The sequence below is a fragment of the Harpia harpyja genome, chromosome 6 (genome assembly GCF_026419915.1).
Source record: "Harpia harpyja isolate bHarHar1 chromosome 6, bHarHar1 primary haplotype, whole genome shotgun sequence".
Classification (NCBI taxonomy): domain Eukaryota; kingdom Metazoa; phylum Chordata; class Aves; order Accipitriformes; family Accipitridae; genus Harpia; species Harpia harpyja.
Genome location: NC_068945.1, coordinates 2,866,764 through 2,887,599, shown reverse-complemented (window position 1 = coordinate 2,887,599; position 20,836 = coordinate 2,866,764). Strand labels below are relative to the sequence as shown.

The window sequence follows — 20,836 nt, the reverse complement described above, 5'->3', positions numbered from 1 at the left end:
TTAATTAACCAATAAACCTGGAAAATTCATATATTTTTGGAAGAAAATGAACTGCCCACTGGCATGAGGATAAGAGGGGGTTTTTTGTTTGTTTGTTTCATTTAGTCTCTCTCACCTATATAGTAAAATAAACGCAGTGGAAATATTTTTAACAACATGATCTTTTAAATTGATTTGCTAGAGGTTATGAAAATTCCTAGTTAAGAAAAAAAAATACTAAAAAATAAAAGTAAGCAAAATTAAACATTACCAAGACCTTAGAGAGAACAAAACTTCCCCAAGCATCATTAGGCAACAAAGTAAACTTTTTCAAGGATGTCATCTTACCTCCAATGGTCAGTGTCAGAAGCAGTGGGAAAAAACCCCCGAACTCTGGCAAGTTAAATGTAAAACTTAACAACACAGACAACAACAAAGTTTAAGGATCTCTAAAGTAAAGGCATAAAATATGTATTCATTTCTGAATACCTCAGTAGCAGGTAATCTAAGAGAGAAGCCTGTAGGAGATGAAATTTATAAGAGCAGCAATTGGAAGAAATAAGGACATTGCAAACAGATTTAAGAAAATTTTTGTGTGTTCACAGTGCAGGAGAGTAGGGATGTTTCCAAACCATAATCTTTTATTATGTGGAACATATTGGTAGATGTCTCAAGCCATTATGTTGATCACAGAGATTACAGAACAGCATAACAAAATGGACAGTAACAGGTTGCCAAGAATGAATGGTCTGCTTTAAAGGGAAATAACTCATCAAGTCCCACAAGCCTTTGTCCTAGGTAAAATGATATTCAACATACTGAAAAAGGAGGTAAATATTGTGATCATACACTTTACTGATCACATTAACCTACCTGTGTAGTAAAAAGATGGTGAGAAGAACTGCATAGGAACTTGGTGATACTGAGTGATGGGGAGACAAAATGGTAGGTGAAGCTCGATACAAAAAAACCGCAAAGTGACGCATACAAAACAAAAAACCCCACCTAATTATATATAAATTATATACGATATATAACCCTAATTATATAACCCTAATTATATATAAATTTTGGTGGCCCTGAACTAGCTGATACCACTGAGGAAAAACAAATCTCCAAGTTACAGTACAGAGTTCTAACAAAATGCATCTCAGTGCTCAACAATGGCCAAGAAAACAAAACAGATGTTGGGATTATATGGAAATATACATATATATACTATGGAAAATATGGAATAAAACAGAACACACCATTATTACACAATCTTCTGACCCCCCCCATCTCAAAAAGGTTATAGAGTAAAATTTTTAAAGCTACAGAAATGGGTAACAAGGACTGACAAATCTGTGACAATTTCTTAATGAGGAACAACTGGACCAACTAAGGATTTTTCAGCCTAGAAAAAGGTAAGATTAAACGGTGATGTGACAGATGTCTAAAAAACTGCAAGGAATACAGTGAACAGCTGTTCAACTTCTTAAAATATTTTCATAAAAAGATTAACAAGAACCAAACGAAGCTTGAAGATGTCAGGTTGAAAAACAAACAAAAAAAGGTATGGAGTCTGCAACAATACATCTGGATGCTGAATTTATGTGGATTCAAAAACTGTAAGACTTTTCTATCACAGTTACTAATTGTAATAACAACCACCTATAGCTCTAGAAGTCCCTGAGACAGTTTGCTGGAAACTAATGTTCCTCCATCAAAGAAAGGACAATGTCTTAGTTGGATACTTACTTTGTTGTATTTCTTAGTCCCTCTTCAGGGAAAAGAACAGAAGGGTAACCATACACAGAATTTCAAACTCATTTGCTCACACCAATTACTATCACTTCAAAGACTTAACTATGCACTTTACCCTCTAATTCCAACAGTTCTGATTTGTACTTATTCCAATTAGCTGTCCATATCCTCGTACACAAGATGCTGTCTTTTTCACTGCCATATTTATTAGAAATATCTACAAATGTCACAAAGAAAAGATTACCTCAGTAATGGAAACCAACAAACATTTTCAAACAGCACCTACAAACAGTTAACGCTCTTTTAATACATCTTGTCTACTTATTCCAATATTCAGCAGTAAAAGCAAAGAGAGTGACATTTCAAAAGCTGTAGATACCAGTCCACACCTTGTTTGTTATAGAGCCATACAGGTTTGAGAAGTTCCTGCACCTCAACCCCTTATTATCACCTACTCAGCTAAGATATGCCTACTGAAAACATGGCTTGTTTCTGTGCAAAATAAAATAAGTTGGTATAAAATATCAATGACAATTAATCCTTTTTCGCTTTACATTAAGCATGTTCTCTACGACTTAATTGTGCTTCTTTTTTAACATCTAAAATAAATTACACATTTTGTATTCTGAAACAACAGGTAGAATGTAGTATGGTTGTTCTTGCAAATATAATTGATAATGCTGAAAGTTTTCCAGGGAATTTAATGATGCCTGATCCTACCCAATTATTGAATTGTCAGTCATCTTATTTGAATTTCTATCTAAAGGCTTATTTGTAGTATAACTGAGAAACCTATCCTTTTTGTAACTTCATATAAAAAGTTTTCAAGCAGGTGAGTAGATAAATACAAAAAGGCTTTAATCATAAGGTCCTTCCTTAAGGAAGCTCAAATGTCATCTGACTAGGTCCAGCGTATTTTAGTTAAACTGTACAGCTGTCAAAGCCTGTAAACACATACTCACACAAGCTGGACAAATGAAGACAACTTCATGAACATTTCATCACTGTCTATTCATTTTTCCATCAGGTAACTAAAACTTTAGTTGGGAAAAAAAAAAAAAAAAAAGTCAGAGCCTGACACATTCAACACAGATCAACTTCAGTTAAATGAAAACTACTACAGATAGCCTATTATTTTATCCTCCCACCCCATTTGATGGCCCTTCTATTCTAAGACAAGTACCTGCACTCCTGGGATTGTCAATTTAATACAGTATTTGGTAATACTACAAAGACATCCGGCCATGTGTGAATCCCAGTCTGACAAATAAATGGATCTCCAAATGCTATCACATTAGAATCTCTTGAATACCATCCCTTCTTACTTCTTTGTGGTCTGGCTCGTCATTAATGGTGCAAGTGTGATCCCCTCTCAGCTTTATCTTCCAACTTTTCTGAATAGCACATTCTTCAGTTCCTGTATTCCAGCCACACTTCTTTTCTACCTAGTTTCTGTCTATACTGCAATTAGTTCCAGTTGTATTATTATACTAAAATTGGAACATATCTTTTTGCTATGGGTTATTCTGTCCCAAGACACTTCTTTAACCCATTTTTATATTCTCCTTACTTGATTTCCTTCCTCCTTTCCATCTAGAGGGATTAACATGATGGTCTTTTGCAAACTCCTGTTGTTATTACCTGGTTCAACATGGTAATTAGTATTAATAGCCTGATCCCACAGGGCCACTATTTCAGCTGAGCAAACAGACTTGTTTGAACAGTCCCCTTTCAAGGAATGCTTCCTTCAACATCTCAAAATCCTCCTAATAGTATCTACCTTGAGAAGCATGCATTCTTCATTATATTCACAAAGATGAGAGTAACTCATTAGAGTTTACCTCAGCCTCAGTTTCTTTAAACGTCTTTCCTACTTAGCTTGGTGTAGTCATCTTTAACCTGTTTCACCAGCATTCAAAGTTATCACTTATCCTGACACAAAGAACAGTCAGTGGACTCCATGCCAATAACATAAGGATGTTTTTACCCCAAGTTTACATCCCAGATTCTGGCAAGCTACACATACTTATTTCAAGATCTATTCTCATAAATGGCCTCCCTATTTTTATTAAGGGTTCACAATCTTAGAGGTCTTGGATGTTTAGCTGAATCTCTCATCTCTTTCATCCCTTCTTCTGTTTTAGATCATTAAGTCTTTTAAACCTTCTTCCAGCCCTCTGTATATTATCTCTTTTCCTTCTGGATTTAATTTTCTGGTTATCCCCATCATCCACTTCTCTTGTGCAGTTCGTTTCTTACATTGCTTCTCCATATTTTCCTCCCGTGTGTTTCACTTGGCCATTTTTCAAATATCATTGATTGGCTCTTCCATTGCTAAGTCAATTCTGTAACCATAAAGACAGGAAGCAAACTGTTTCCCTGTATTACCCTGCACAAGCTGAGATTTTTCTCCTTGATTTTGTTTGGTGCATGCCTGCTTTTTCCTCCCCTCTTCCACCACATCTGTAAACTCTCCCTACACTCTCCTTTAGAGGCACACTGCCTTTAAATTTTCTCCATTATTTCCAATGAGTGATGGTGTATGTAGGAGTACTTTTCCCCACTTAACTGTAACACACATTCCATTTCTGTGTCATGCTTCAATGCTCTAACTACCTTGGTAAATATTGAAATCTTCTCTTCTTATTCCCACTATTCAGGAAATAAAAGCAATATTTCTGACCAACTTGTCCATTTCTTCCTCTGTGCTTGCTTTTGTGTCTGGCTGCTTTTTTAAAAAAAAAAAAACCAAAAAAACACGAACAAAAAAAACCAAACAAAACCAAACCACAAACAAACAAAACCAAAACTTTCTGCCTAGGTCATCTTTCTTCCCTCCCACAGAATCTGCTAAGAGTGCGTCACTTGTGATCTATGTCAGGCAGCATTCCCCTCTGACCAAGTTGCATAAAGTAGCATTATATTTTAAATTGTGATTCCTTTCCAGAAAGTGATTTCTAAAGGCATGGGTCATGTAAATATGACAGTTAAGCCTGAGACACTGTAGTCAAACAACCTAGTACTGAATCTACTAGTACTTTTTAGAAAAACAATCAAGTTTAAAAATTATTACAGTTTTCCTCTTCTTAGAACAGATGTGGCCTAGCAGGCTGTCCTTTAGATTGAATGCACTACTTAAACAGAGTAGGGACCAGATAAAAACATGGGATTACTCAATTAAAAATTTTAATATGTCTCTATACTTCTGTATATTTCAGGTTGATTTGTCCAGAATGTCATCGGCTGGTTGTATTAAACTGTGCATAATACTGGCCTGTTGGAAAATTTGAATATGCTTCTTCTTTAAGATAAATGTTCCTAGCAAGGAATAAAAAAAATGCGGTTAGTAAATGTTTTCTCATTATAATATAGAAGTAACCTGAGAAACCTAAAGAAGATGTAATGCATAAGCACTCAAAAATACTAAAAAAATTCAGAATTATTAGAAATGGAATATAATATAACTAGATGTTATATGTCTAAAATGTATGCCACATCTCAATATAGCAAACTTTTTTTTTCATCCTAAAATAACCTTCAAAAAAGTCTCACAGTGAAAAACTAAGGTAACACAATTCCGAATTTTTGCTTTCATAATAGAAAAAGCATCAGGTACTGGAAATTCTTTTGCAAAATGTATGTATGGATGGATGATGAAAAAAATAAAAAGAAGAAGAAAAAAAATCAAACCTGGAAGAATAGAACAATGAATCACTTGGTTTGATTTTTTTTTCCTTCACATATTATCTTCCTCCTTTCCCATTAGAGCAGATGCAAGATGTGTCCACCAAGACGTGTCCAGTGGTTAGCCAAAGAATCATCTAGTTTTGTCATACATAATGCAAGAGCTCCATTTGTGCCATTAGTTTAACCCTGAGCTATCAGAAACCGGTAGCCCTACTTATACCCATCCTTTTCTGTTTCAGAAAACTAAGGTAAAAAAGAAACACATACTGCTTTACACCTGTTATAATTTTCTGCATAGTTAACTGCATTTATTCTCTATTTTGCTATTGTCGACAGACAACCATCTGTTGTCAGTGGAACACTTTTAAGAATTCCAGCTACTAATTCATACATGTAAGTCAGTAACAATCATAACCTACTCTTTGAAGATTGCTTAAATAGTACTGAAAAACACACTTGAGCTGAATTGTTGATTTTTTAAAAGTATAAACTTGTAACAAGTGTATTTAAAAAGTAACAAACAATACAAGTAAAAACACTCTTTGAAAGCCAAGCCATTGTGTTAATGGCAAAGAGTTTCATTTGAAAAGAAGAAAACTCTTTTGGTACTTACTTTGATTTCTGCTCCTGAGATAACTCTGCATTTACGTTATCTAAAGCTCGGCGGCGTTCCCGATTCTGTCGTTGTTGATGCCGTTCTAAAACCAAGTGAGCTCTTGCAGCCTGTATACTTTGCCTGTCCCATTCAGCATCTCTTTGGCGTTCTTCCTCTTTTAGTCTCTACAGGAGTCAAAAAAATGCTTCATTTTCTCTTTGTTCAAAGATGAAACAGTCTATATAAAGTCTCATTGGTAAATTCATCCAAACTTGCTTGCCTTTACTGAACACTAGGGGTAGCATATGAAATAGAGAGAAAAAGTAAGCACTTCCAAACTAGGTAGGAGCCCACATGCTAGGCAGAAGTAAGATACTGCAGATGAGAAAGCTGTCCTTTTCCAGGGAGCAAGACAGACTCCTACCTCTCCATAAGGTAAGAAAATTAGGATCTGCTGCCTGGCAGAAGTAAGTTAATCAGTAGATTACTATTTCTTTCTGAGATATTAGCTTTCTAAAAACCTAGAGCAGCAAGACAGACTTTTTTTTTTTAAGTTCCTGTTAGCAAGAGTTGTAACTTCTTGAGGTCAGAAGTTAGTATACATCAGTATGGCTTATAATACGGCTAACTCAGTGTGGTAACTGAGCCACCAACACCAGATGTGTAGACCCAAACTATTTTTTCCTCTGCCCCTGTTATACTATCAGTTCCTCACTTCTTGTCTAACATCACATTGAACTGATTCAAGAAACCAGGCCTGCAAAAAACCTCACTTTTCTTGGTGGGGCTCATTTTCTGCCAGCTTAACTACTTGAATGGGTTCACTTTAGGGTCATAGGAGAGCCAGGAAGATGACAATTCTATCTTCAGCTTTAATAACAGCAGTAGATAAGACACAGTGTAGCATATGGTATTGTAGGGATTAAAAAATAAAACTGAACAGCTATTCATTAGCTGTTATGAATCCAGCCTCTGCACTGAATGAAGTAAGTAGCTTCCTACTTCACAATACCTAGGCCTGTACACTCCTGACTGCCTAGGAAGGGTAGATGTCTTCATTTTGACTGCCTGCTTCCATACACCTTTAGAGCAGCAATTATTAGCAATATTTAGGGGTTTTATTGAAATTCTACCCCAGAGCATGGCTCATAGCTGTGTGGGATGGTAGAAAGGAAATTCCATTGCATTCATGAACTTTTAAGACTATGAAACATGCATGAGCAGGATCACTGGACCTGCTGTATTTGTCTTGCTCGAGTACCCTTGAGCATGAGAACCACTGCTCCGGCCTGCCCTGCTCTCACCCTTAGCTCCTGGCTCTTCTTCCCATATGGAGCAGCCCACTCCTGCTCATCCCCTGCAGACAGCTCATGCCGTCTCAAGTCCTAAACTGCACCATGAAGCCTGGGTCTCGGGCTGTGCAGGACCTTGCTCCTCAGCTAGGCCACCATGGACCATGCCCCAGGATCCCCCAGGCCCCTTAGCCCTGAGCTCCACAGCAACCTTCCTCCTAGCCCAACTCCAGGGCTCCAACCCATTCCTGCTGCTCCATGACATTTCCCAGCTGCTTCAGAGACACTGTTCAGTTTGATTTATTAAAGTTTGGGTAAAATTCAGATCAATGAAAAACACAGTGTTATAATGCGATGTGCAGGGCAAACAATAATATTTTCTTCTGCAAACACTGTATAATATTATTACAACCAGGAATACAGAATATGCATGTAAGCTTAAATACCAGCTTCTCCAGAACTTGTTGCTGTTGAGAGTAACGGATTGCCATCAGCTGATCCTGATTCATTCCCTTCCATCGATCTGTGATCACACGATGTCTACCAAAGGAACTGACTGCTTGTTCAGGGTTTTCCGAAAGTAAGTCTCCTTGAAGGAGGCTGGAAATTTCATCCATGTCCTCTTTCGTTTTTTGACACTTTTCCAACCTCTTCCTGTCAGCTAGTTCAGCAGCCTAAATTCAGTGAAAGGAGAGAACTGATAGTTTTTTCAAGAGAAAATATTAACTAAGGGATGCAACAAAGTTAGCACATCACAACAGATTTCTTTCCAACTTGCATACAGTTGTCAACAGCATCACATATGAATACTATGATCATGGTCCTATCAGCTAAGATTGAAAATCTAATAGTATACATTTCTTCAGTGTTGTCAGATCACATACAGAAGGTAATTTGGGGAATTTTTTTTTTTTTATAAGAAAAGCAAGAATTAAATAAAAAATAATTTCACATTTATCCACAAGCAAACACCAGTTGATATTTGGAGGCCAGACACAATATGGAAAAAATTTACAATAAAAATGTACAATCATCAATCACTAGCCTTGATATATATTACATATTAAAATCTACGTGCAGAGCACGGTTAAGCACTCAAAACTGTTAAACAAACAGACAGGAGATGCCTATGTTAAGCCTGAAGATGCAGCCTTGAATCTGTTCCCTTTGCTGATACAAAATGCAAACTTGAATCACATTATGTGAATGTATCTGTAGTATTAGAAATCATAATATGCATTTCCTATGGAAATCACTGTTCCTAATGTCTACTCTAAGGTCATAGTCTCCTGTTCAGAGGAAATTTTCCCCTTACAAAACCCCAGAAAGCAAATATGATGATTTTACTTCAAAGTAATTATCTTCTAAAGAAGAATTAGACTAAGTAAACTAATTCAAAGTAGAATGATACTGCTATGCATCATCCATTTCTAATCCTGTCTCATTCTTCTGTAATGCGTAAACTAAACCATCTGGAACAATGCACAGTGCCAGCTTCCACCTGGACAGGGGATAAGTAATCAAGCTCCTTGCTAGGGCACAAAGAGCACAGGTTGCCAGACCTGTCTCCCACATATGTAGCTTTATCCCTATATCTTGACTGCAACAGACCAGTGGATACCCATCTCTCCAGTTTGTCCAGGATTGTCTCATGCTTTGTTCAAAAATCACTGGCTTGAGAATATTCACCTTACAAGTTAACTAGAACAGCTCTGTATTTTTCTTGCCAGTAAGTAGCTCACTGGTTGGCACATACACATTTAGAAAGTGGATAAGGACAAATGAAAAATGAAAGGTTATGCATCAAGAAAGTCACAACAGGTAAAACAGTCTTCTGTAGCATATAAGGTGAAGTGAAAATTAGTAGGCAGAGCAACTAGAAGATATAAACCGAGAATGACAGGAGTGTCTAGACACATGCGTGGGAACTTGTTCCTTTGCAAACTTTATGGAGAAGAATCCTAACTCAGTAAGCATAGTGATTCATGCCACCAGAGGAGGCTGCTAACCTGGGTTTCTCTCTACATTTGTATTTATGGACTTCGGGTTTGGATGACAGCAGTTCTCCCAAGCGTAAGGCCTGGAGAATGTAAAAAAGCGACCTCTATTTGCTCCAAGCAAACATGGACAACAACCTGTTAGGGATCAGACAGAAGAAGAAACAACAAATAATACTATCCCAGATTAATAAATTCCATGGCTGAAAACAGCCTCGTGGTTTCCATTAAAATAACAAAATTATGTGATGTGCAAATAAACTAATAAAAGATAAATTAGGGGGTTTTAGAATTATAAATTAGCTAAGCCACAATTCAACTTAGATGATGCAGAAAACCTCATATTTAAAAACACTTACCACCCATCTAATAGGAACATCCACTCTACTCTAGAGCAAGAAAAGAAGTGTCTACTTTTAGACAAATGGAAAAACTCAAGCAAATCAAATTTCAAGTGGCAAGACATCAACTTCAGGTCTAGTAATTACCAGCTCTGCCATCAGAACATGGAATAGTATGTTGGAAACTAAAGGCCACTTTTTCATCTCACTTAAGTCAGTGAGTACAATTTTTACCAGAAGATTAAAGCAATTTTTTCAATCCATAATGTGTTCCCCGAAGTTTGGGTTTTTTTCCTCTGGAAGAGTCAATAACAACTTGAAAGGAACTATGACATTGCACTTTCCAAGAAAACAAAAAACCCAAAGATTTTCAATCATCTGATATTTTTGGGACACTGAACCAGAATATCTTTGTATGTACTTTTAGCTTATTAATACTATGAATTGAGCAATTATTTTTAGTTCTGAAAATGCTCTAGAGTAAATCACATTTAACAGAAAGTCATTTTGGATGGAACTCACATACTTACTGGCCTATGACAGAAGTATTGAAGCTTAAAATGCGTAATTTTTATTTAGATCACTCTATTAATGTCATTCTACTGTGATCTAGCAACAGATCCAAAAAAGGCACTTAGACCTTGTAACCCTAACCTTCCTAGTAAGAGGGAGAGCCTAAAATTTCCGAGCTGCCTGGGAATCTTACTGGAGGAAACTCCCAGCTCTATGCATAGGCATGCATGTAGCACTACTATGCAATGATTAATGACACTGCAGAAGAAAGATTTTAAACTCGGAAAATGCATCAAATTTAACCTATCAAGTCAAATCCCTAATAAAACATAATTCATTGGAGTAGCATGGAAAAGAAAACAGATGCACAAATACATGCTCCTTCGTTTATTTTCATTTGTGATCCAATGTTATTTCTCTTCCCTACTACTAAATGCTTCCTTTCGCTGTTGATTCAAGTCATAAAGCAAAAGAAGAAACACACATAGAAGCATTATGAGGCCAGGACTTCACATGCTTAGAATAACACCAAGTTTTGAGTGTGTGAGGAACTAACTGCTGCCAATACAGGAATAAAGGAATGCACACCTTCTGAAGTCCTTATCACGAAGTCACAAAGCTCACAGATTACAAGACTGACCTATCCAGGGTCTTAGGAACTTGTGAAAGAAGTATTATTAATCTGTAGAGTAAATACAATTCCTTTGTCTGTATTCTACAGATACTTCTCTCGTAGTAGATAATTGCATATCCAGCACATTCAAGCTAGGAACTTCTGCTTAGCAAGGTCTGTCAAAAATCAGTATGTGCACTATGTTTCCTCATGCATGAAAACGTGGTAAAATGTTGAAATATTGATGATTCTAGACATTGAATATCAAGAATAGGAAGTAAGTGATAAAAGATATTTGCGCAGCACACTTTGAAAAATGATAAAAAAGTTACTATTCTTTTTCTACATTTAGGCACACAAATGTTTCATTTCAGGTGAAAAAAAAGCCTCTGCAGTTAATGCAAATACATTATTTACTCAAAGCCTGGAAAGCTATTTCTCTGAAGTGCCTGCTAGCTCTGAATGTGTTAGTAATGGCATAGTGTAGAGTGAATGAGGAACCAGAATAATGCCATGAAATGTCCATGATGTGGTATGCCCAGGAATAAATTCTAACTACATAAGGTCTGTAAGATTGTTAACAAGTCTATAAATATGAGGTCATTAGAGATCCTCTGTAATCACATCCTCACATGTTCTTAGCATTACCTACAAAATGTCTTGGAAAGGATTCAAGTCCTGTGCTATATAAAGCAAGATGACTCTTTCTTTCCGATTTCAAGAACATAATCAGTATATCTATCACTGTACTGCTAAATTGGGCATTCCCAAGTGTTATTATCCTTAGTGAGAAACCTCTTTCTGCAACAGTAAGATTCTGCTATGGAATAACAATCCCATCAAAAGAAGTGAAAAACACATATTCTAGTCAGGACTCCAGGTAGCCTTCATTTCTGTTACCTGGCTTCCCAACTTAAAATGACTACTACTTATGAATGAATGATTTCAGCAGGAATAACTGACAGTTTAAGTGAGTAGAAGTCTTCTCTTATACCAAGGACAAAAGCGATATTGTTGTTCCTGGTTAACACATACTTAGGTGAGAGAAAATCTGAGAGGAAGGATAGCATGGATTTTCTAGACACTACACACACTTAGAAAGTTTACAGTACAGGATCCTTCACCACTGGGAAATATGGTATCAAACATATCATCAATTCTCTGTCCTGCTAATTAATTCCAGAAGAACAGAAAGAACCACTACTGATAAGCTTGTCAGCAATAAAGTCATTGGCAATGGTATTATGGTAAGGGGAGGAAGCTGAACCACTGTCACAGGGGGCAGCAACATCAAATCTTGTCATGAAGCAGGCTGTGAAGGACTGAGATACCCTACTTTCAGTCATCTGCTGGAATTCTTTACTAATTGACTAGCAGACTGACCAAAACATGTTTTGCCTGGAGTATATGACTTGCTGGGTTTTACGTCAGTTTTTTGTTCAGGTTTGCGGTTGGGGGTTTTTTGTTGGGTTTTTTTTTTTTTTGAAATTATTTTATTCTTTACATCCCCTAAAGATACTGGCAACCGTAAGGACTACAGAAGATGGCCACAAAGACAATGATTGAGCCAAAGCCAAGTTCTAGGAAATTTCTTCCTCTCAGAAGATGCATTCCCATATTATACTTTATCTAAATGCCTTAGAAAGGGTGGGTTTGCTTTCTCCCTTCCTTTACTGCCACCTGTGCATTCACTCCTCCCAGTCAGATCTGGCAGTCACTCATTCTAGACCAGAGTTCATTTTCTTTTGGATTTGAGAAATGATCCAACACATCCTGAAGCTTCATGACCATTAGATCGACTGCAAGAGACACAGCAGAAAAAAATGAATGAAACTTAGGGAACGGGAAAAAGGAGTTCCTCTTTTGGCAGCCACCAACAGGTAGAGCAGATGTGTGTAGAGCAAAAACGCAGTGTGAGACTGCACCCTCAAGAGGTTAAGATCTTCAAACCAGCTACTCAGAATGCTGAAACTGCTGGAGACTCCTGTTCAATACATTTGAGGTCAGACATAGAGATTTCTTCTGTGAAGTTCATTCTCAGGCTGAATGCCCTATTTTTCTCTCTTTTGAAAAAGGTGTATAAAAAATCCCTCTGTAACGTAACTTTCTCTTAAAGACAACGTCACTGAAAGGCCTGGCAACCTGAAATCTCTGGCTTGCATGTTTAATAAAGAAAAGCAGCAACTGTACAAGCACATCATTTCAGGGAAAAAGAAGAGCTTTTCTCAGCCATTCAGCAAATAAAAGGAAAAGCTGAAAACAGTATCACAGATGAAAAAAAAGTAAACTAACTACCACAGAAAGAAAAAGAGCTGCAAGCTGTCACTCAATCTATACAACATAGCAAGGGACAACAAGAACTAAGAGGACCCCAACCTCCATTACCATGCCCTTATGTTAGAAAAAACAAAGAGCAAGACTTTTTAATATATTTAATATGCATACCAGTCAAGTAGAATTTTTACGTGGAATCAATTGGTATGACAGCAATCACTTGGAATACTACTGCTACCCTAAGTGCACCAGCTACTTAGGGTACTTTTGTGGCTATTAATGTAAAATACTGTTCAGTAGCCATGACTTCAAGCAGCAAAAGCGTTTTCAATTACCTTGGGCTATCTATAAACAAAATTATATGCCAAATGTGCCCTGAAAGGCTCAAGCAACACTGACACAAAGACTTGCACATTTATATACTTAAACCAAAGATACCATACTTGATGTAGATAAATTTAATGTGGCTTATGTTGATGTGACTAAATAAATATAAAGCTAAGTCACACTAAATATAGTTTAACCAAACTAATAGCGTCCATGTAGCCCTTTGAGCTGTATGTATAAGCTGAACGGGAAAAAAAAAATATCTGTGCAGCAAGATAAAGAACTGGAGCATGACAGATAATGATACTAAGACAGATAGAGAAAGGTTCATGTCATGTTTCAACAGGTTCCAAAGCACACTTGGTAAACAACCAAGAGACATGTACACAAATACCAAGGAAGCAGCCAAAGTGCCAAAAACAGCGGTTATGGGGAATTAATGTAAGCAATAAAGACAAAAGGCTACTGGTAGTGATGTTTCCACACAAGCAAAAAGAAAAGCAGGCAGACACAGCTAAGATTATCCGATGACTGATATAAAACCAGAAGAAAGCATGGGAGGCTTTTGCTGTACCCCAGTTTACATACTAAAAGTCCTGAGAGACTGGGGAGTTGTTGCTGCCCTCTAGTCAGCAAGCTGAGAACCAGGTGGGAGAATTTTCAGAGAGGGTAACTAGATAGAGGATAGCTAGATCCTTGGAGAGGACAAGGTGAATAAAATCTATCTTCCAATTACTGAAACAACCTTGGAAGTTAGCTGCTAAGAAACCTCTGTGAAACCATCATTACGCATTGTACTTTTGTGCACCTTATATTCTTTCTGTGTCACCACTTATTTTAAAAACAAACCAACCAACCCAATATTAATTTACCTGGGTTCTATTGAAATCTTTAGTAGCTGCACAAACAGCACGCCTGCTTTCTTCTTCTTTTCGTTGTTGCTCTATAGTCTTTTGGTCAAGTTCAATCCTATTCTTGTCATAAAGATCATCTAAATTAGATTAAAACGAAATTTAGTCAATATTCATGGACATGATGTGCCATGAGTAAGCCACTATAAGACACAGAGAGAGAGAGAGAGAGAGATGGACAGACAGAGGAGCTATAGATACAGTAAGCTAAATTACATAACTATATCCAAATCCTACCACCGAAGCTTTCCATCTTGGAATTTCAGGTGACTCATGAAATCAGTTTATTATGTAACCCATCTTGTCTTAACAGTTAGACAAAGTTAAAATGAAAAAGTATGTTAAGTACTGCAGAAAAAAGTGTTTCATGACAAGCTAGAAAAGAAAAATCAGTATTATTTCGTCTGCTCTAGAACAGTAAGGATTGTCCAATTTGGTCTAATGAAGTAAACATACCATGTAGTAAGCAAAACAGATGTTTTTTCAGAATGCTCTGGTACTTCATTTGAGGTGTAAAACAGAAATGAAACCTAAGTAATATTATACTCATCACATGTTATTAAACATAGATTTCTTAAGTGAGATATTGAATACATTAGAGCTTGTAAAGTAAAAACTGCTGCAGTATTTCTAAAAGTTAAATATTGAATATATTAAAATACTGCTATGTCAAACTGACACAATAGGCTATACCATAGTTTTGTCAGATACATCAGAATTTCAGAAAAAGCAGATTAAAACCTTATTATCTTCTTTTGTTACCTGCAAATTTTTGATCAGCTAATGCATTCTTCCAGTCTCTCTGTTGCTGAAGAGACCACTCTCTTAACTGCTCCTTTTGAAATTTCATCCTCTGATGATAGTTTAAGTCTTCACCCATAAACTTTTGCAAGCCAGATATAGTACATCGAGGATCATTGTCTGAAAGTCGAGCAGGTCTATCCTTCTTTAGGGCTTGCGGATCAGACAGGTCAAATTCACGTCTTGTTTCTGGCTTCTGAAAGTTCTTCTGAAATTCACTGATAGCCTTATTTACGTTTCTGATATCATTTTTCTGTCGTTCTTCTAACATACACATGATCTTGTCATTTTGCTTCATTTCATTAGCTAGAGAAAAATGAACACAGTGAAAATACAACTCTTAGAAGTGCACGTGTCATGGAAGTGCACATGTAAGATGAAAAATAGAGTTTTGAAGAGGAATAAATAGAATATAAGTCTTCAAATGCTTACATCTTAGGAAAGACTATTTGACCTGTGAGTACCAGCCCAGCAAACACTCTCATGTTAGTAATATTTACTTATAAAACACTTTCAGTTTTTTAGGTTATCAATTCTCTTATTAATGTTACAGTGACATATATGCATGTGAAACAAAGACAATAATAAATACTTCTAGAACTGTGGGGTTTCATTTGATTAAAACATGCAGTAATGCATGAAATGTACTGTATACTAATTCTTCCCATTTACTCTTAGTTTACAGCTACAACTGAAATACATTGAGTTGCTTATTAAGAAACAAACAAAAATTGGGCTCCCAATGAAAGGAATATGGATAGTTGTTTCATAGTTCCAATGATTTTTCTAACCATAGCACTAAAATAATTGGCTGGCACTAACAGTTTTTGAAAAGCTTAATATCTCTTGCTCGTTTAATCAAAATGCTATAATTGATTTAGTTTTAAAGAAAAACAAACAAACAACAAAAAACCCCCACCCAAAACTAGCCATTGTAGCCATTCAAATATAATTCACAAGGACAGATCATTTCCTCTGTTGCCAGGCTACACACAGGTTCTGGCAGTTTCCTAGGAGTCAAAGTCTGACAGGTATTCTGCCAGGAAAATCACAAGCAGCCGTAGAAGCACAGCATGGAAGTTGGCGGCTCATTCTAGCTCTTCTTGAAACCCACAGAGAGCTCAGTCTGTGGAACCTTTTCACATGATACCACAGGAAAGCATTCCAAACACAGAGGGCCACAAAGGGTTTTGAGGTCAGAGGACACGGATGAAATATTTGTGTGGCTACGTGTTCTGACTCAGCAATGGCTCCAAGTTACAACCCTGTTGCACATGATTCATGCTTCTAGCAATAATAATCTGTAGAGGATTCTGTAGAATCTATATATTCTATTCAAGAATGGCCAGACAGAACACAGGCTTACTCTACAAGAAAACAATCAAAAAAATTTGCCACCACTATTCTGAAAAGAACAGTATTAAGTAATTAAGTTTTTTTAAAATGCTCTCGTATCTTCAGGTCTCCAACCAATGCTATTTGTCAACATTTATTAAAAGAAAACACTGAAAATTCCAGCCTATTAGGAAATGCATACCAATTTAATCATGTCAATATAAATCTTAAGATACTGAGGAAAACACATACTGTACCAATGCAAATGTATGAACATAAATAGGACTACACATTATAGTATTCAGTTTGTATGTCTGAATTTAGAGAAAAGCCTACAATTGTGCTTATATATACCTATCTTGATTCATAGATTTGTATAGATAGAGCTATATAGCAAGATTCAAGGAGGTAGGCTCAATTTGGAAACAAAAACGGCAGTTTGAAACACATGAAGGGAAAAAGAAAGGAGGAAACAGATGGTAAATTACATTTAACTCTTCACAGAAATATCATAGTATCTATGAATATACCAAGTTCTTCATTTCGTGCTTTTTCAGCTGCTTCTTGAATTTTCCTTTCCTTGACCTGGGTATCCAATGCATCTTTATCAACCTATTAAAATGAAAAAAAGCAGCTCTTTAAGAGATACTATGTCTGAACAATTAAAACCAGGCATTGTTAAGCTACGTTGATTCACAGTTGCATGAGATAGATATAAAACCACTACCAACAGAGTATATACACATCACTATTTAATGTGGGTAACATAAGAAGCAAATCCAGAAACAGCAATTTTCTTGTTTGTTTGCTTTGTTTTAATAATGATAGGTATATTCTTGCACCAAATCAGAACAAAACACCACATTTACATGATATATAGAGCTAGAAATGTAAACGTTTTAAGCTGCATTACACAGAATATGTTTTCCCCATTATAGCCAGCATTTTTACTTTTTCTTGTTATTCTGCTTTCATTTATAAAGCAGGTAAGTATTCTGACAGTCAAGATGACAGGAAGTTGTAATAGTTCAGATTTGAAAAAAATAGAGATGATTCATTAAAAGTACATTGAAGAAATAATGTGAATGGAAAGAAATTTTCTAGTCTTATCTGATAGAGTGGGATTCATGTAGTTGCCAAAATGCAATATTGGGTGCCATTTGAGATACATGCAGACATCTACAATGAGCTGTCAGATACGGTACAGAATATTCACATCCCTGGATAGTGGTACCTGAGCAAAGCATAATACCCTAAGGCACATCATCAAATGGTAGCAGCCACCCACATTGTAGGCAAAAGAATCAGGTCCCATATTTGTTGACAGAAGGTGGCAAATTAATAGGCAGACACCTGGATTTTTTTTCCTTCTTTTATTTTTTTTTTTTTTTATACTGGTCAAGTCACTTAATGTCTTTAAAAGATTTGTCAAACAACAATGACAATTCTTCAAGAATCTAAACTGTTTTATAGTCTTTGCCTAAAAACTATTCAGATCAAGACAGAAAGACCTGAACAGATCATGGCTGAAAATACACATTGTTAATGCTATGAAGGACTACTGGTTATACCAATCAGGCAAAGAGGTAAATCTGTAAGCAACAGTGAAATCCTAAAGAATTCTACAGGGTATCACTGTCCAAAACCAATGGTGTCGTGGGCATTAAATATCAACTCATTTAGAGGTCTCATTTGGGAAACCAACCTTTCAATATAACTATAGGAAACACTGTTAAGACAAATTCAATATGACTTCATTAGTAGTTTCTGACAATAATACAGGTAAGTCAATGCATCAACTTGCGTGTGCAAATTCAGTTATGCTATCAGCTCTCTCCCATTTGAACAGCTTTCATTTGACAAGAATACATCCCTGAAACAACCATTCCTAGTCACATAAAGCTACAGGTTTAAGTGTTAAAATAACAAATCCCTTACTATGAACAGTTTGAAGCAGCTAATTTCTGATCTACTTGTATTTATGTATAATAGTTCATATATAAATGGAAAGTAATTTTTCATTTCGACTACTCATCTGAACTTTTTTGGGAAATGAGTGATTTACTGAGGATAAATTCTTAAATCTCTACGTGAAGAGAGCAGTACCTTACTTTTGCATTACTCAGATGAAGAAACAGATACAGAAGTCAAAGTAATAGTAAAACTAGTAATAATCAAGAAAAAAATTTAAAATCTTGGTTCCCATTCTGCTTTCCAGTCAGTATATTATCTCCATGTTTTTAAACTACTCAATCCTTGCTGAAAGGTTTGTGGTATCTAAGTCAAATACTGCCTTGATTTTTTAATTGTGTCAGAGACAGCTGCTCAGCTGAACTGGTGAGAGACAGAGAAAGCAAAGAATGTAAAACCACATCGGAAATACTGATACAGTATATCTCTGTATAGATTTGTGGACTCTTCATGCTTTGGACTTGGCCTAACTTCAAAGCACAAGAACAGCCCCTTCTGTCAGCAGTCATTGTTCAGCCAATGAGCAAGGTACATTGAATGATATTAATTAAAATATTTACAAAATTCTTCCAATGGGGTCTCCTTCATTTTAGATGTCTGTCTCATGTAAATGGATCTATCAAAACCAGTCTGATAAGTTAGTTCTGCAAAAGTATTTGGGAAAGACCTTCAGATGGTGTACTTCAGTATTAATAAAGTACACCAAGATATGCTATTTCATTCTCAGCTATTTCATTAGCTGAGAATTTATGGTTTACATTTCATTTTTAAGGCCCTAGAAAAGCCATCTTCCAGAGAAATTATGTGTTTCCTGATGAAGAAATTTGGACTATCTTACTATACCCATCCCACATCTGTTAAAAAAAGGTTATTAGCTCCTTCCACTTAAGTATATTGTTGGCTACCGTATGTGTCAGGATGCTGCATCAGGTGGACAACCTGTCCTGTTTGTTTGCTCTGCAGCTACGATGACTCTTGCATAAGAGTGACAAGAATAAATCCAAGGTGCTGTCAGAGACAAGGTGAAGATATCCTTCCACTGACTCGAGGCACGTTTCTATACCCGAGACAAGATGGATCAAATTGACATCTGTTGCAATTCTACCAGTCCAATGAAGTCAACAGATTGGACTTCTTTTCACCAATTCTAAATTTGGTTCTATGTAAGTTAATGCTACAGCACTTACACATGATATACGCATCAGCACAGAGCACTCAAAATACTTTACAAGCAAAATTTAAACTTCCTTGACCTCATAGCACTCCTCCCTCCATGCACACACACAGAATCTTAACGTGGGCCTTTGGACACATTACAGGAAGATTAAATGAACCATTGCATCCAAAATTTAAATAGGTGTCAAATATAACATAATTTCCTTACATTCAGGGTGCAAACTGCATAGATGACTCTAGAGAAAACCCACCAGAATGAAGCTATCATCCCCACAGATCTTCACAGACTGAAGGGCATTCACATTCTGACATCCACTCCAAGAAAAATCAGACACATCAATTAATTCCATATACCTAAACGTGGCCTGATTGATCTTATTTTGCCTGACGCAAAATAGGGACCAATTGCAGGATCCCCTTCAGCAATAAATCTCTCACAGCACCGATTCTAGCTTCTAGTGAGAATCAAGCAGATGAGGGAAGTACCAGCAGAGCAGCAAGGTAAAAACACTTATTTGTTTATGCCACTTTGCGTGAGCTGAGTTGGCAAGTTTCTGGCTTACCCCCCAGTAAAGCATCCTACATCAAGTTAACTCCTACACAGATGCTGAAACACAGGGCTTGGTCTTTCTGTCAAGGAAACATGAAATCTTGCCCTTGAATCCCTCAGCAGCGAGACACCAGTCCTCCTCAGACTCTCTCACACCCCACACGCACCCCCAGCGACAGCTGCCAAAAATAACCGTTGACGGTGCCTACAGGGCATCAACTCGCTTTCCCCAGCAACTTTTTAAAAGCGCCTCAGCCCTCTAAAACACGCGACGGGGCGTTTTCTCCCCGTTTCCCTCCCCAACCTGGAACCACCCGTGCTCTCAGGCGCTGAGGGGGCGCTGAGGGGGCGCGCGCCGCCGGCAGCCGTTGAGGCAGCCGCTTCCCGCCCTCCCTCGCCGGCATGGCCGCCCCCTCCTCTGGCCTGCCCGAGGGTTCACCCTCGCTTTAGACCGGTCTCCTCAGAACACATCGGAGCGGAGGGGGGGGGCGGGGCGGCATCACCCCTCCCCGCTTCGCCCTCACCCCTATGGTCCGGACTCGCGCGTTGAAGATGCGGCTCTGCCGCTGCAGCTCCCTCTGCCGCCGCCGCTCCAAGGCGGCAGCCTCCCGCAGGTCTCGCTGCAGCCCCAACCAGCTCATGGCGCCGAGAGGGGCAACCGGCCGCCGGGGCTGAGCCGGAGACGGCCGGGAAGAGCTGCCCGCCAGGAGAACAACACACCGGGTCGC

The 20,836-nt window shown here is 37.4% G+C and overlaps 1 protein-coding gene across 1 annotated transcript; it reads right to left on the bottom strand.

Annotated features, from left to right (window-relative positions):
- Positions 1-1,885: 1,885 nt before the first annotated feature.
- On the bottom strand, positions 1,886-20,793 carry RIBC2 (RIB43A domain with coiled-coils 2). The gene is made up of 7 exons (XM_052790845.1): positions 20,633-20,793; positions 16,942-17,023; positions 15,038-15,382; positions 14,237-14,355; positions 7,746-7,973; positions 6,026-6,192; positions 1,886-5,043 (listed from the first exon to the last, which is right to left on the bottom strand). Exons 1-7 carry the CDS (start codon positions 20,747-20,749, stop codon positions 4,962-4,964), a joined length of 1,140 nt encoding a protein of 379 aa, XP_052646805.1. The 5' UTR covers positions 20,750-20,793; the 3' UTR covers positions 1,886-4,961.
- Positions 20,794-20,836: the final 43 nt, after the last annotated feature.